At 43.8% G+C, this 17714-nt stretch overlaps 1 protein-coding gene across 1 annotated transcript; it reads right to left on the bottom strand.

Annotated features, from left to right (window-relative positions):
* Window positions 1-779: 779 nt before the first annotated feature.
* On the bottom strand, window positions 780-17041 carry LOC146220066 (sodium- and chloride-dependent GABA transporter ine). Its single transcript, XM_084694853.1, has 13 exons — window positions 16256-17041; window positions 14950-15084; window positions 9489-9699; window positions 9135-9267; window positions 8536-8670; window positions 7870-7973; window positions 7234-7358; window positions 5010-5122; window positions 4619-4759; window positions 4280-4379; window positions 3960-4060; window positions 3365-3535; window positions 780-2950 (listed from the first exon to the last, which is right to left on the bottom strand). Exons 1-13 carry the CDS (start codon window positions 16509-16511, stop codon window positions 2843-2845), a joined length of 1833 nt encoding a protein of 610 aa, XP_084550979.1. The 5' UTR covers window positions 16512-17041; the 3' UTR covers window positions 780-2842.
* Window positions 17042-17714: the final 673 nt, after the last annotated feature.

Here is a 17714-nt window from a genome sequence, read left to right as displayed (position 1 = left end):
CCCCCCCCCCCCCCCACAGACGCACACGGACAGGACGCCTCATCTCAAAACACCGCATCGCCCAGGCCTACACACACACACGCACAAACGCAGACTCTGGTTATTGATCCCATGCTGCAGGCTGCAGTAATTTAGTGACCACAATACATTTCTGTCACAAGAGGGGCAGGAAGAGAATATCGATCAGAGTGCAGTCCACCCTCAGCACAGCCTCGTCTGAACGACACCGCACAACCACTACTGCTGCATAATGAGCGCTGCTTCCCCCCCCACACACACACATACTTGCAAGCACACACACACACCTCTCCTACTTCTGAGTTTAAAGAGATGTGTCTCAAATGATTTAAGCCGTTGATTATGCAACAGCCACCGAACAGACGTTGATATAGAGTATCATCCAGGATTCAAACACATAATTGAGTTTGTGGATACACTGCAGCCAACTGTTATATATTGATGTTAAAGACTGTTCTTTAATGTTCTTGTTAAAGTTATTATATTTTTCAAAAGAGGTGCTTCCAATTTGTTGGTAAGTAGAACAATGATGTTAGTATTGTGGAATGGCCGTCTATACATCCCTTCCATCGTCCAGTAGTATCCAGACAGAAAACAAAACAACTCCTTGTATCTAAGAACGGGGGAATTTGTAAATCTTCACATTTCTCTCTACCTTATTTTATCCCTGTGCTAGACCGCCATCTAGTGGCATCAGTCTGTATTGCTGAAACACCAGGAAAAAACACCAGATTTTACAAACAAGTGATGAACACAGACACTTAAGGGTCTAGCCAGTCTTGCAATTTATTAAAACATCATTTAGCAAAGAACTGAGGCACATAGTTTAAACCATAATTTCCTTGCAAAAGTTTTAATGAGATTACCCTTGTAAAAATATAAATAAGCATATGGACAAATATACTTGACTGTAACATTGTACTCAAATAGGCCTGTAGATTTTCTTTGTGTGATTTGCGATATTTTGTGAGACATTATGTAAACAACAAAAGGGAAGATAAATAGCTTGTTTAACTTATTGATATTTTACTGTAGAAACCATATGCTTGTGTGCGTTGGAATTAACAGAGAATATCAGTGTTCCTACAAGACAAACGATAGACTCAACAGGCATCTTCCAAATATGGAGAAAAAAACCTAATCAAAAGCATAAACATTGAGACCATAGGAAATATAAATAACAGTTCTACTTGTGTATTGGTAGTATGTATCAACACAAGTAAAGGCTGCTTAAGGACATGCAGAAAAACAAAACGAAACATTTAAAATATTTGGTCTGGGATCTTGATAATGATCATAACACTACAAATAAAAGAGTTTTAATTAGTGAAGATGTTCTCCTTAGCTTGCCTGATCCAATCCTCTTTACAAAGTTGATTTCATTTTTTACTTTTGAGACCAGTGAGACAAACGCAGACATCTTACACCATATTTCCACTCTTCCGCAGTAGAAAACACTAAGAAATTATACCAAAACATCAGACATCCCACACCTGCATAGAGCAACAAAAGTATAATACATATAATTTATTTTACAGTTTTAGCTAATTATGAAAGTGTTTTTGAAACAGCTCTAAATGTTTCTTTAGATTTCTCTAGAGCTCAAAAGCAGCACCGTACCAACTGAACTGTGATCCATCACAGCAGATGCAATTTGATCTTATTTTGCTTTTATAACTTTGCTTCTTCAGAATTATGTAAACTGTACTCTAAAGTATGATTTTTGCATTTTTGAAACGACCCAATCACATCCAAGCACTTTTTAAAACTATGAACAATCTCCCATATCACTGCATAGAACTCAACTTTAATAATCTCTACAAAGCTAGCATCCTGTTGACCAGGACAACAGGAATAGTAAATACAATTATTTTTTATAAAGGACACAGGACACTTGATATTCAGTAGGAAGAACAAGCCATCGCCATAACAACGTGTTAAATGAACCTTAAATCAGACAGACTTCATGACGGCCAGCGACACTGCTGTCTGCTATGAACAATCACAACTTTGAAGTTTACCACCAGATTGTAAAGGAATGACCAAAGGCAATCCAGATGCAGTGAACTTCTACTGTGCGTTACCATAGTAACCAGCCAGAGCAAGGCTGAGCATATTCTCATAAAATTAACCCCCCCCCCCCCCACATCCTTCAGTAGCTTCATTTCAGTGACATAATTTTGACTCAATAAGACCAACCCAAGATTGACTTTGTGAAAGACAAGTCGATTGGGAGTGGTTTAAACTGGCCTCTAGGTGGCAGTGTTGGTTGGGTTGACAGTAGACCTTCACTGACAGCACCAGTCATACATGGTATGCATCCAGTTCATGTTAAAGAGAATCAGGGGAACTGGATTCAAGGGGAAAGAGAAACTAGCTAAAGAGCTTAACCAGGAATATCCTTCAGAACAAATTCTCCTCGCACCATTTTATACAAGTTGGTGGTGTTTAAAGCTCTTCTCATACATTTTTTATACATTTGCATTCATTTAAAGGATGAGCCCTTTTTGGGAAAAAAATAAAATAAAAATGTCATCAGATCTATCTAGGCCATATGAAATCAGTGATTGCAAAAGCAGATTCATGTGGTAGATATGTGACACATTTACATTTAGTCATTTTAGCAGACGCTCTTATCCAGAGTGACTTACAGTAAGTACAGGGACATTTCCCCGAGGAAAGTAGGGTGAAGTGCCTTGCCCAAAGACACAACGTAATATTGCATGGCCGGGAATTGAACCAGCAACCTTCTGATTAATAGCCCGATTCCCTAACCGCTCAGCCATCTGACCCCCAGACACGAGATAGCAGACTGTGTTTGACCTCACTGGGAGGTGAGGAACAACGTCTCTGAATAATCTGCTATCTGTTTCTCCTGACTGTCATCGATGAAGTCCAGGTCCACAGTGGGTGTAATTGCTGTTTTTAGCCTCTAGAGGGCAGAACAGAGAACACACATACACATACACAGTAAAGCAGAGGCAGAACAGGTCGAGGACATTTAATCTATTTTTTGAATTTATCAAGCATAACTTCATATCAGAGTGTCGTACTGGATGTTCCATCCATACACAACCTTCTAGGACTCTGACCACCAAAACACAGTTAGATCTACGCACTTCGGATCCTTAATCTTCTGCTGCACTTTCCAAAAGCGGTATTCGTACATCGCTTAGGATAAAAGATACCGGCAAACAAAGTAAATAACCTCAACGTAGCCCTTTCATCCCCAGCCTGTTTAAACGACTCCAGTAAACACCCACGTTTTGAGGAGTGTCTTGCAGCGACGTGAACCCTGCTTCCTCGTTACGTCTCAGGGCCCCCTGTCCCCCTGTCCCCCACTGACCTGCCACAGCGAGCCCTCACACTGCCACAGCTCCTGGATGGCCCCCACAGGGATCCAGATGATGGAGACCAGGGATATGCCCCAGCCCACCGCCTCCGCCCAGGCGGGGTAGGTGTAGGTCTTCCCGTAGCGGGCGGGGGCGTACTGTACTATGCTGGAGATCAGAATACCCTGGAGGAGAAGACATCCAACAGCTCAAATAGAAAACGGCGCTTGGTTGACTCGAGAGTATCGAGTAAATATTTGTGTTGGGGTTACAAGGCACAGCACTGAGCGGATTAAGACTTGTGCAATGACTCTTTTTGCTAACATGCAATAACAAAACAACCCCAAATTATGTTTTTTCTTTTTTTATAAAACATTTTAGTCCTAATGGCCACTATACGACTGAAAAATCCTATTTCTTCACCTTGATATGAGAGAGAGAGAGACAGACAGAGAGAGACAGAGAGAGAGAGAGAGACAGACAGAGAGAGACAGAGAGAGAGAGACAGAGAGAGACAGAGAGAGACAGAGAGAGAGAGAGACAGAGAGAGACTGAGAGAGAGAGAGAGAGACAGAGAGAGAGAGACAGAGAGAGAGAGAGAGGCCTTACCAGAACCAGCAGAGGAGCGAACACCAACCAGCAGAGACGGAAGTACATGTTGGGAGCTGTTCCCAGCATCCGTGTCACCATGACAGAGATCCGCCCCAGTCCTGGAACATCAACCCTGGTAAAGGCCCCTCAATACTCCCACTCTATATACTATCATTATTATTATTATGACTTTAAATATTCCTCTGTAAACATTTACACAGAAAAAGGAATCGAGGGCAAAGCTCCTTGAAAGGATTCAGAGATTAGGAGTCGCTGGATTCGATTTAATCGCAGGATTGGTTTTTAATATCGTTGTGTTGGATGGAGGGGGGACATACCGAAGATCCAGCAGAGGGAGAGAACTTCGAAGAAGGCGAGGAACATGAGGGAGACCACGGCGGTATAGTGGTCCATCAGCTGGAACACATACATACCTCCCTGGAGGGAGGGAGGGGGAGGGAGGGAAGAGAGGGAGGGGGGAGGGAGGGAAGAGAGGGAGGGGGGAGGGAGGGAGAGAAGAGAGGGAGGGAGGGAAGAGAAAGACAGAGAGAGAAAGAAAGAAATATATTTACAACTTGGGTGCAACCACCAAACAAGCAACAGGTCACAGGTCAGGAATCCACAGGTCAGACAGAATTCAGCAGGTGGTACCAGGGGGTCACCTCCTCCTAACCTACCCTGGTGATGTGAGGGATCCCGAGGAGGAAGCCCACCACACAGACCACCAGGACCAGCACCTCCTGCCTCTTGAACACTCTCAGCACCTGGGGCCCAAATCCATCCATGATGCACGTCACTGCCACCTCCACCATGGCAAACTGCGGGGCACACCACACACACACACACACACACACACACACACTGTAGAACACACACACTCTGGCCTGCGCTGGTGTATGACGGATGTTCCATCATGAGCTACATGCTGTTCATTATCATTGAAGAGATCTCTGAATCGATCCTTGATTTACCTTGACTTCTCATTTGGTATAGCTACTTTAATTTGTGTGTTTGTGCGTGTGTGTCAGGAAGGGGTGGTGTGTGTGTGTGTGTGTGTGTGTGACTGACCTGGCTGTCCAGACCCAGGCAGAGCAGCATGAGGAAGAACAGAGGAGCCCACAGCTGAGAGAAGGGCATGGTGGAGAACACCTCAGGGTACACCACGAACACCAGGCCCGGACCTGACACACACACACACACACACACACACAGGTCACACTAACACCCCTGAGAACACAACGTGACACGCCACCGAACCCAAACTGGACGTGTTCCTCTTCCACACACCATCAGCACCGGCCTGCAGGAAGCGTCCAAAAATACACACACAGGATTCCTTTCCAAAACCGGGAAGCTGAGAAGAGGCAGGGTCAACATGTCGGTAAACACTGGTAAACCAGCCAGGCTGTGATCCTGTCCTGTAAATAAACTGAGAAACCTACACTGCTGGCTCACATCCCAGCCTCTACAGGAGCACACTACCTCAGCAACAGATGAGGCCAGCCTCTACAGGTGCATACTACCTCAGCAACAGATGAGGCCAGCCTCTACAGGTGCATACTACCTCAGCAACAGATGAGGCAAGCCCGCTGTTGCTGCTGGAAGTTACTGTCGCTTGGCATGGACTTGGGGCCTCAGAGTATTAACCCTTGTGCTGCCTTGGGTCACATGACCCAAAGGTTCACAACAAACCATCGTTGTGTTTACCCAATTTTACCGAATACAATTTTTTATTTTTTTTTTATATAGCTGCAAGCAGCGATGCGGGTTCCTCCGCAAAATATTATAAACATGTACACTGTAGAAGATCGAGAGTTGGACAACAAGAGATCAAAACTACAACAGGCTGAATGGGGATTTGAACTCATGAGCATAAGGTTACAAGTCAGTCTCTCTATCCTCTCTGCTACACACCCACTATTGAGATTGTATGAATAGAAAGGGCAGAGTATTAGCTTTGGTCAGCTTTGGGACAAAGGTTAAGAAATGGTTGACATTTCAAGGTGAAATTGCATGAAATTGTGCATGGTATTTCAGAATGATATCATCTTGTTTAACTAAACAGATAATCAAAATGATGACAGGACAAAACTTACTGGCTAGATTCCAACCTACTACCTTATACTTTACAGGTCACCATCCATTGAGCTATTCTCAGTGTTGAATAGTGTCATGTTCAGTAACTGCATTAAAAAGTAAGCTGTGTCTGCTGCTTCTCAGCCAAGGTTGAAACTGCTCTAATTCAATCATATTTTGACATACCAAGGTGAAATTGTTTGTGGTACTTCAGAATGAGGTCATCCTGTTTAACTAAACAGATCATCAAAATGATGACAGGCCAAAATATTATGGCTGCATTCAAACCTACGACCTTACACCTAACAGGTCACCATCCCAGCCCATTGAGCTATTCTCAGTGTTGAATATTGTTATGTTCTAATTAGTTACCAATACCATGTTGAGTTATTGTGGCGCAAGGAGAATAATAATAAAACAATAGGTTTCCTCCTACCGGAGGAACCCTAATAATTGTATTTTTTACCTTCGCAATGTGGGGGGGTCTGAGACAGCCCAATGGTTAAAAGAAAATGCTTCACTTTGTTTTGTATGCGGTAAAGTTGCCGCAATACGACGGTGGGGCACAAGGGTTAAACTGAAATGTATTTACAGAAACGAGGCACAAAGCAGTGGTTTTGGAGTGTGAGTGATAGGCAGAGACAGAGAGACAAACCACCACAAATGTAAGGCACTGACTCACACTTGTGTGTTTGTGTGTGTGGTTTGCCCAGTTACCATCCCCAAACAACCCCAGAGTTGCCCTGACGTGACCCACAGGGACACAGACTGTTGTTGTTGTTGTTGTGTCACCTCACACTGCGCTCGGGGGGACGACGACGACGACCACAGGACCTCCAGACCTGGCTGCCTGTGGCTGCCTGTGTCTGGGGTAAACAAGAGCTACTGGACAGACACCCTCCAGACTCCACCTTTCTCCACCCTCTGAAGGAATCTCTCTGAGAGCTGTGAGCTGCTTGTTTCTGTCCTCAGGGAGGGGAACAGACAACGCAGGTGGAAAAGGCCAAAGCTAAAATCAACAACAACAAAAAAACGACTCGACTGAAGATCCAGTCCGAGCTCTAGACTAATGTGGGTCGGTATGGCATCATGGGAGTAACGACTCATCCGAACCTCGGTGCTCACGTCATAAAAAAAACAGTGGTTGTGGAGATACGATTTCAGTCAGACAAACGGCTCGTGTCAAAGTGATCGTTCTGCAGCAGAGAGATCTCACCGTCCGTAGCGATGTTGTCCACAGGGAGGTTGTGGATGTGAGCCATGTAGCCGATGGCCGAGAATATCACAAAACCTGCCAGGATGCTGGTGGCTGAGTTAGCCAGAGAGACAATCAACGTGTCCCTGAAAGGAGAGCAACAGCAACACATTTGAATGTTTGTATTTGTTTTGCAGATGCTTACATGCAAAACGACGTACAAATAAGACATATAGAGTCAAATGTGATCAGGGTCAAGGAACAGGTCTGTGTTTACTAGACACGCTGCAGAGTAACCACATCTCAGCAACACTATGGTTCCAGGGGTTCCACATGAACTGGAATTACATGATTGGTTGCTTCGGGGGATGTAACCAAGCACTTGTGTAGGAACCATCATCCCTGGGATTTCGATTGGTCCCTTTCTACTCGTGGGAGTGTTTACTTCTGAGCTTTGTCTATAACACATAACACATTCTTCCGGTAATTACATCAGTTATCTGGCGGTTAAATATCGCTCTGGATAAGAGCATCTGCTAAATGACTACATGTAAATACTGTCTTAGTCATGCAAAGTGCTCACGTGACATCGTAGGTGTTGGATTACATATAAAGGGCTTTGAGATCCAATAGTGAGCAGAGGCTTGGGTAACTAACCGGAGGATGTTGTTGTTGAACTTGTTGTAACTGGCCATGGAGACCATGGTCCCAAACCCTATTCCTATAGAGTTGAACACCTGGGCTGCAGCATTGACCCACACCTGCAACACCAAACCAATCAACGATCCTGAGGTGCTAACAGCTAACCACAGAATAACATGTATGGAAAGAATAAATGACCTTTTAAGACTTTAAAACACAAATGATGTTTGAAGCCAGATGTTCTCAACCCTGGTCCCTCAGGGCCCACTGCCCTGTGTAACGGAGTTAGAAACCGTGAAACTCCCACGTCAACGAAGAGCTAGCTTTTCTTTGGCGTAGTTGGTAGTGGCCACGCTTGGCAAGTCGGAGGTTGTGCCTTCGAGCCCAGTGAATGGCGAACAAGTCTTGTCGTGACGGAGCGTGGCTACAGCTGTTACATACCCGTCACACCTGCATGTTCTAGATGTTTCCCTGCTCCAACACCCCTGATTTAGATGAACGGGTCGTTACGAAGCTCAGCAGAAGCCTGGTAACGACCCGTTCATCTGAATCAGGTGTGTTGGGAGAGGGAAACATCCGGAACATGTCAGACAGAAGGCCCCGAGGGCCAGGGCTGAGAGAAGCTGTTGTCTAGGGTGTACTTTTTTGGCGCTTCAAAACACTTTCTTTCGTCCTCCTCACCTGCACCTCCAGCAGCTTGCTCCACCGGGGCATCAGGAAGAAGAGGATGCCGTTCTTGGCTCCGGGCAGCTGGACGTTGTTGATCAGCAGAGCGAACAGGATGAAGTATGGGAACGTGGCCGTGAAGTACACAACCTGCCAGAAGTAAGGGAACTTCTTGACCTTTTCGTGGCGGAGAAACAAACTGCCAAAAGGTTAACTCTGCCCTGGTTTAGTGACTTGTTTGGTGAACGTAAGCGTGACCCAGTTTTTCGGTCTCAATCACAGTAAGAAAACAGCACCTCCTACTGTGTGGATCTGTGGGGGAAGGACTTGTCTTTCCTACATGCTGTGGTATTGGACATCTTGCTGTTTTTTTTTCATTTTACAAGACTCAGATCTAGCCTTTGCTGACATTCCTGAGGTAACACGAGGCCTTGAGGCGATGGGATAACAGCTAACCAATCCCACACTGGGATCAATCCACATGGAGCCTAAATCCCCCTGCTTCTACAAGTTATCAAACCGCTGGTTTTCTTCCAAACAGCCGCACACATTCAGTGCAAACTCCTAAGGCCCGTGAGCTGCTGTGTTCTCTGGGTGAGAGAATGACCTCTGACCTTGCCAGTGGATTTGACTCCTTTGAAGATGCAGAGGTAGACGATGACCCAGGCGAGGAGGAGGAGGCCGAAGAGTTCCCAGCGGACGCCCCCCGCCTGCTCTATACCACCGGTTATCTCCAGGAGCTTGTGACTGCGCGAAAAAGAACAGAAGGACACACATAAACACATGACAGACACACACACACACACACACACACACAAGACAGACAGGCACACGTCAGAGCTGTCGCCCATGCATCCTCCCAAAGCTCAGCTTTTAGTGTGACCTTTCCCCACATCATTTAAGCCGTGGGAGATCACAATGGCGCAACAGAAACGCGTCTTCTCTGAACAAGTATAAACTCTACTCACTCAAAGTACTGCTGGCTGGCAGACTTCAGGTGTGTGGCATTACCAGGGAAACCGGTCGAACAGTTGCCGACTGCATTCCAGGTGTTGTTACAGGATTGCCATGGAAGCAAGGCCCCGAAAGAGTTGAAGAAGTAGTAGAGGGCCCAGCTCATGAGCACATTGTAGTAGGTGGACAGCACGAAGGAGATGACCACTGTGGCCAAGCCCACACCTGGGGGGGAGGGGCAAAGGACAACCAATCAGACGCTTCTCTACTTTGGCAGTAGCTACAAAACTGGCCTCGTCCTCTGGTGTTTGCTATGTGTGAACCTCCTTCATGTGGGTGGAGCTGTGAACGCAGGGCGCTGTAAATCACCATGTTGGAGATCCCCATTCCCTTAACGCTGTGGAAAAAGTATTCATTTCTTTGTTTTCTTTCTTTTTTGTTGTTTACCTCGCTTCTGTGGCACTGCTGACTTACCGTGGATCAGTTTGAAAGGGAGAACGCAGGATGAGAGAGTTGTTGGTGACAAGTAGGACTGAGGATTTGGGCTCTGTGGACAGTTGTCAGGTGCTACTGTCCTAGTGCCGTCTACACCGTCGTTAACGGAACCATGAAGGAGCCCTCTCATAAATTCCACATGGAACCACTTCTCGATAGTAAAATATATAGGGAGAAGGAAGTTCCAGAAACTTTACAGTTTCTACTGCGGATTCTACCACTGTATGTTTACAAGAAGTCCAAACAGGCGTCTTGTTTCTAGAGCATTATGTTACATGTCTGGGTGATAGTCACGATCCACTACGGTAGGTTTGGACATGGGCCTGGTGCCTCAGTGAAACAAAAACATTTTGAAACACACAAAAAAATAAATAAAAAATAAAATCAAACAGAGACCTTCCAGTTGAATTACAGGCTCAAGTCAAATCTTGGGATCTTCGTCCGTAATGAAATAAACAGAAGCGATTCTCATTTTAAGCGAAGCCGAAAGGCAAGCGAAGACAGAGAGGGCCAGAGGGAAATGTGAGCCACTAGTTTCTGACTTGGAAAACATATTTCGGAGGGGAGGGGGGAATCTTGAAGAGATTCAAACTGTGTGTGACACAAAATGTTCATGTGAGAAGCTTTTCTTTCACTAAGTCTTCAAACAGTGTTTAATGTCGTCAAGTGTTATACTATGTCTCGCTTTTTTTTTTTTTTTTTACATTTTCAGTTGACAGCAGGTTTAAAACATCCTGGATGCTGTTGAGTGCAGTCTACTGTTAGCCTGACGTTGTCATACTCATAATTCTAGTCAGAATACGAGTCTGAACACTCTACGTTGGGATGTGACTACGGGGCGTGTGTCAACCGAGCTCGTAAAACAAATGCCTCTACACTCAATTGGATAGACCTACAACCAATCAGAGCAACGTAATATGTTGTTTGTTGAAAACGAATTCAACCCAAGGGCTCTTTTGTGACGTTCTTGATTACGTTACCGTTGATCATCTGTCCATCATCGTATAAAGCCCGCGCTGGAAATGTCATTGGTCCGTCCAGATCCTGGTTTTATGTAGTTGTTCCCAATACGAGACCCTCCAGACCCAACTTCCCAACCACATTTTTTTGTGGGTGGGGAGAAGTTGGGCTGGGAGCCAGGCTAGTCTAGCCCAACGGAGAGTTTTCAGACTCATATTCTGACTAGAATTATGAGTATGACAACGTCAGGCTAACAGTAGACTGCACTCAACAGCATCCAGGATGTTTTAAACCTGCTGTCAACTGAAAATGTAAAAAAAGCGAGACCTAGTATAACACTTGACGACATTAAACTCTGTTTGAAGACTTAGTGAATGAAAAGCTTCTCATAAGAGTAGAGCAGAACTAGGCACACCACCCAGGTTCCACCATCTCCATCCGTTTGGTGGGGGTAGATAAGCTTGAGGAATAAAAAAATAAATAAATATATATATATATATATATATACCCCCTCCCCAAAAAAAGAAAAGTACTTCTACATTTACATTTTAGTCATTTAGCAGAAATTAAAGGAAAGTAGGGTGAAGTGGACAAGGACACAGCGTCATTTGGCACAGCCGGGAATTGATCTGGCAACCTTCTGATTACTAGCCTGATTCCCTAACCGCTCAGCCACCTGACTCCCCCTTCTAGTCATTATCTGTCCACGATCACTAACATTTTACATTCGAAGCTTCTACACAGGATGTACTGCGTGACCAGTTTGCACTGGAGTTTCAACCAAGAGGACGACCTTAAATCCAGACCACGACTAGGTGGTAAACTAAGCCGGGGCTTTGCAGAAGAATGCTGCAACTCTGCGTATCAGAAACTTTTCAAAATATTTTTTTTTGGGGGGGGGGGGGGGGGGTGAGGGTTTCTGGCTTCGGAATCGACGGAATGTTGTGCGCCCAGTTGACCCAGAGTTCCGGAACGGCTGTCAGAACAGGGGACGAGCCCCTCTGTGCCCGGCGCGCTGGTCCAATCTCATCTGAGCCCAGGGGATCAGCTGCAACCTCAACCGGGGCTCACGCAAAGCCCTGCAGCCTTTGTCCCACCTGAGCTGGGGGTTTGGCCCCTATACATGCAATTAGGCTGGGCGTTCCAGCCCATTGGCTCCACAGAGACACACGCGGCGTTTTGGTGTTGGGGCGTTCTCTCCCTGTCAGGTCCTGTTGCCTCTGCCGTGCTCAATAACAAGCCGGGCCGGGAACCAGACGCATTCCTTGTCGTTTGTAAACTCATCATGTGAACAGTTAAGAACCAGCCATCACTAAGTCACAACGGAGCTGACTTAATACCCCCTCGCCCCCCCCCCCCCCCCCCATCCTGGCCTTGTGAGTGTGTGAGCCCACAAAAAGGTGGGAAAAAACAATCTGCCAAGACATACACAAGAAATTATGGTTTTAGTCAACTGTAGTGCATGCTACTGTTTGTGTGCATTACTGAGAAAGTTTGAAATGGTCAAAACACAGTCCAGGGATGTAAATGCTAAACACAGGTGACAGTTGTTTTTACAGGGATGTCAGAAGTGGGTACCCTGCAGAACAACAGTGAAGAGTTTTTATGTACATTTGAATAAGTGACGATATAGGGATCACAGCTACCATGTGTCACAGTAATATCATTCAGAAGAATATGCAGAAAGAACTACCTGGATATGCACCTCGCATTGCACAGAGCCTTAACCAGGCTGTAATGAGCGATATATCAAGAGACGAACTCGTAAGTTTTGACCGGGTAGACTATCTCTGTCTTTCAGGAGATACAAAAAAAACTATGGAAAAAAAGGTCTGTCGTTAGAACAGGTGATAGAATGCCTTTGAAATTCAAACCCAAGAGAGGAGCATACTTGCTGATGGCTGTGCGCTTGTTCACTGCTTCCCTGAGGATTCACTCATTCGCCATAAGCGACTACTTCGAGGTCAATTATCAATGCAATGTTAATAAGGGTACATTCGATAACTAATTTGACAACTGGCTGACTTATGTCATTGGGTAAACACTGCCCGGCATGGTCAGCACGTGACTGCTGCTCTGTAGCTAAGCCGGCTGTTGACTATGTTAATCTATGTTTGCATACATTCCTTAAATATTAAAAATTTCACAGACAATACTTGTCAAGCTAGATACAGTAGCTGTTCACTGATGTCTGGATTTTAACAGTTTGGAAAGTCTGATCAGTTGACCTAAAGGGACTGTGCTGCAGTTCAAGGTCGCAGCCATCAGCAGATTTGAAATACATTTTGATTTATTTTTTACAAATGTTTTATTTCACATAATGACAGTTAATGCACTGCAGTCAGATTGAATAGGTATTCACCACAATGTGTCCACCATTGAACACAGTCCAGCAAAATGACAAATGAGTGCTATATGAGAGAGATTAGAAGACACAATGAATAAAGAAGAAACTGTAGAGTTAGAGAAAACAGTTGAGACTAAAGAAGTTTATTCAACCACAACAGGAAAGCATGGTTGCCATGCTGATGTTTGCTGCATGTTGTTAACATTCACCAACCCCAAACTCTCACCGGTGTCTCTACCTCCATACATGTACCATGGCTTGGTTAAATACTAGATTCTGATTGGCTACATGTGTGCATTGTTTGTAGACAACCATACACTTCTGTCTATAGAATAAAATACCAAATTAAATAAATTAATAAATTAAATAATTAATAAAGCTTACGATAAGCCTAACCACATGCTCTAGCTACCATGCCTGGTATTGTCAGGTCAGTTTTAAGAAACGGATGTTTTGAAACATAAAAGTATCTACTTTTCTTGGATGTGTATGTGTGATAAACAACATGTGAGGCTGGTTTGTAACAGATTCATTTTACATATTGCTTTGTTACATTTCATGATTATGACAGAGTAGATGTGATTCCTCACCCTAAGTGTGTCAATACTATGAGGTATTGTTTAGCTGGACAAGCAGCAAAGTCAACAAAAGGATAGTGTGATTATATTGTTAAATACTACATACTGTTATGTAACAATGTTCTCATTACCTTATCTGAAATAGATGGTTATGAAAGGTGTACAATACAGGTTTCTAAGGATAATTGTACTAATATATGATATATAATGGCTTATAATATAAAACTACTGTAATTGTAGTTTGCGAAATGGCCATTGAGTGTCATTCATTTGAAGGTTTTCATACATTTTTGAAAGATCTCGTGTAGAAACCCCAACACGGAGGCTTGCTTGATGAATAATTTGAAAGTTTGTTTAAACAAAAGAAAAAGACGAATATGGCGATGATCCTTTCCACGTCAAAGTTCCTGTCTGCTATAGATGTTCAACAATACTTAATCCTGTTTGTACAGTATATGGGTGACACAAAGACAAGAAAATAATAGGTGTGTATATGACCTCTTGTAAATAAAGTATGATGAAGGACAGGGGTGAAGTATGTTGTGTGACTCATCACCTTTATAATACTTGTTTAACATAGGAGTGTAGTTTCATATATAATTTCAACAACATTGTGTTTAAAACGATGGATGTATCTGGTGATGTGACCATGGGTAAACTCTTCTTCTTAAACTGGTGGGTCTAATAGATCACTTTAGGATATTTTACTGTCTGAGCACATTCAGTCCATCCTTACAGCGGGCGGGCTAGATGTCTTCAGAACAAGATCATAAAGTTAAAGGGCTGCCCTCCTCTCAGGCCTTCACTCACAGGTTACAAATGTGCAGAAAATGAGTATGGTGCAGAACGTCACCTAACAAGACTGCGGTTTTAGCTCAACCTTGTGGTTTCATGCAGTGTTATTGACTCCTAGATACAGTATTACATTCACATAGCAAGGCATCATTGCCTATTTGCTGGACTGTTCCCCGCAGACTCCAAAAAACCACGAATACAAAACAAAACAGATTAGAGATCAAATCATAAAAACTAATTTCTATCTTTCTGTCTTTGTGTTTGAGGTGAGACACCCCTGGCCAGGTTGAGGTCACTTACCTTTCAACAAAGGACAGACTTTGGAAAAGGCCAGTACAGGTCCCAGGCGTGTGTACTGGCCTAGGGCAAACTCCAGGAAAAGTAGGGGGATGCCGCAGAGAAGAAGCATAGTCAAGTAGGGGACAAGAAAGGCCCCTGCAACAACAAACACAGATTAGTGTGAATCCATGTTCCAACACCTTTTTTCTTCTCCTTTGATTTAATGATTAAAGCAATATGCGCCCAGATGACACACATTGATTACTCGGTTACAGATTACCCCTTGTTGACCTGGTTTAAGTCAGACATTCAGATAATGAAGAACTACCATTGGTAGTTGTTTTCCATTCAGGTCTACGGAACAATGAAGCCACTCCCTCTCCTTAGATACCGTTTCTCCAAACAGTCTAAGCTAAGGTTGCAGCCTGGCTATAAATCTGAGGGGACTACACTTTAGAATTGATTTTATTTGCTTCTTTTTTTTCATGGTGCAGTTTTACATTCACACGTTTTACATTTTTAAATTCAACTGACTTCAAAAACCATCTAGTCAACTATGTGTCTTGGAGACTAGGTGACAGTTAGGACATTCATGATGATTTGGCAGTTTTCTCAACCACTTACAAAATAGGCAGAGAAATATTCACTACTCTTTGGTGAGTCATTTAGCACAGACTTGCTGTTGTCCTGACATGATATGACGCTATGACAAATATGACCACAAATATGAGAATAACTTAGAACAAGGAGGACATGGTTACACCATCTGAGCCATTCCTGTATCATCTCCATAACATACAGACGTAAGGAGAAACTCCATCCATTATAAATCAACCTACTGCACCATGGTATCTACAGTGTTCTGAGTTCAGTCACGGGTTGAGACAGACATGGATTTGTGCTCCATGAGGAGGAAGCTCGTGAGGCCAACAGCCCTCGGGATTTTCAGACCCTGTCGTAATGTTCATCCTTAATCTTGTCATTTGTATGACAAACAGGGTTTATAGTGTAAAGCAAGACATGAAGTGCTAAGCTTTAAATAGGTTAGACCCTAAGACCCTAGACCCTAAGTAAATCTTTCAATGAATAAGTCAGTGAGAGCATTGTTTTACAAGGACGCATTCGTGTGAACACACACCTCAGGCTATAGTCACATGACAGTTCTTGTAATAGGGGCAGCTGCAAATTAAAAGAAAACAATAATGTATGGAAGAGACAGGTAGAAAAAAAGCACTTTAGTTAAAGTTATGCATATTGCGCTTAGGCACTAAACAATGTATAGCTAGTTGAGAAGTTAAAAGGCCAACCGAAGAAAGCACGTGCTTACCTCCACCGCTCCTGTAGCACAGGTATGGGAACCGCCATACGTTCCCAAGTCCAACTGCATAACCCACGGATGCAAGGACGAACTCAAGTCGCCGACCCCAAACACCTCTTTCTGCGGCGACGTTCTCCGCTTTCTCAGGTATCTTTACTTCGACATTTGAGGGGGCTTTTATCGCGATATCGGTGCCACCCTGGAATCCCCCGTTGTGACTGGGCGGTATAGTGGTCAAAGACGAATTTTCGGCTCCTATCCCCATTTCAAATGGCTTTCTAGAAATGGCTATTTAAACCGAAAACGGTTCAATGTACCTATACTATGTAAACGTACGGTCAAATCTCATAAAACACACACAAATCATTCACGAGGAGCCCAAATACTTTAGTTTAATTGCACAAAGGATGGTCTATATAACCTATAAATTGTAACGCTTCCGCACCGGTCTACGAAATTATAACCCAATGCTAGCCCCCCCTCAAAAACATATTTTACAAATCTATATAGGCCTACGTTTTACATAGCCTAGTCTACACAGCTATGAATAAAAAGTAGGTATCCCCGCGATAGTGGTTTCGTTTGCTCTACCCAGTTAAGATGGTGCCAACCCGCTTCCAATACAAGTCCCTGATCTCTTCGACACGGCGCCCTGTAAATGTCATACTACCTGCTTATGTAGCGGTGCTTATGTAGTCAGCGATCCAGCCTTACACAATTTTTTTGCCGTAACCCGCCCCCCGTGTCGTAGAAGGCTGCCACTACTGTAAACCAATTGCCCACGAAGTGACTCCCTTCCCCTCTATTGATAATGAACGTCAGACTGCCAGACATTTGGCGCACAACTTGAAATCGTAGCTTAAAACGTTCAAGATAACAGACAACTGCATAATAGGCGTGTGAAAGCCACGGTGCGCATGTCTGGACAGAAAAGCACTTTTGTTATGTTACATTTTTTTTATTGTTATTTTTTTATTGTTTTATAACAATCAAAATGTAGGCTACAGGGTACATACATATTCATACACGGACTAAGCAAAGAGTGCGCAAAAAAAGGACATAGCAATTTAACTGATATTTTGTTCTCTATTCATTTTAAATTACTTTAAATATTTAATACTTTTGGAGTTTGTAACTACAGTGTAGCTAAACTCAAAGCAATACTGTCGAAAAACCTTAATTAAAAGTCCCAAGTGTTTATTTTAAACTTCCATCCGGTTTTATACTTTTTGATCTTAATGGACCACAATAGTTTATGTTTTTGTCTGTGTTTGCAACTTCTAGTAGCCTGACGTTGTCATACTCATGATTCTAGCCAACTTCCCGACCAAATTTTTGTGTGGGCGGGGATAAATTGGGCTGGTAGCCAGGCTAACTTCTCGGCGGCACCTACTCACACTAAGCCTGCCCTAGTGGTGAAGAGTGTCACTCGCAACCAGCAGTTTCGCACTGATGAGTGAACACATGT

This window comes from Hypomesus nipponensis, chromosome 28 (genome assembly GCF_054491055.1).
Source record: "Hypomesus nipponensis isolate SF chromosome 28, ASM5449105v1, whole genome shotgun sequence".
NCBI lineage: Eukaryota > Metazoa > Chordata > Actinopteri > Osmeriformes > Osmeridae > Hypomesus > Hypomesus nipponensis.
The sequence above is the reverse complement of the archived record's forward strand: the minus strand, read 5'-3'. Positions and strand labels throughout refer to the sequence as shown.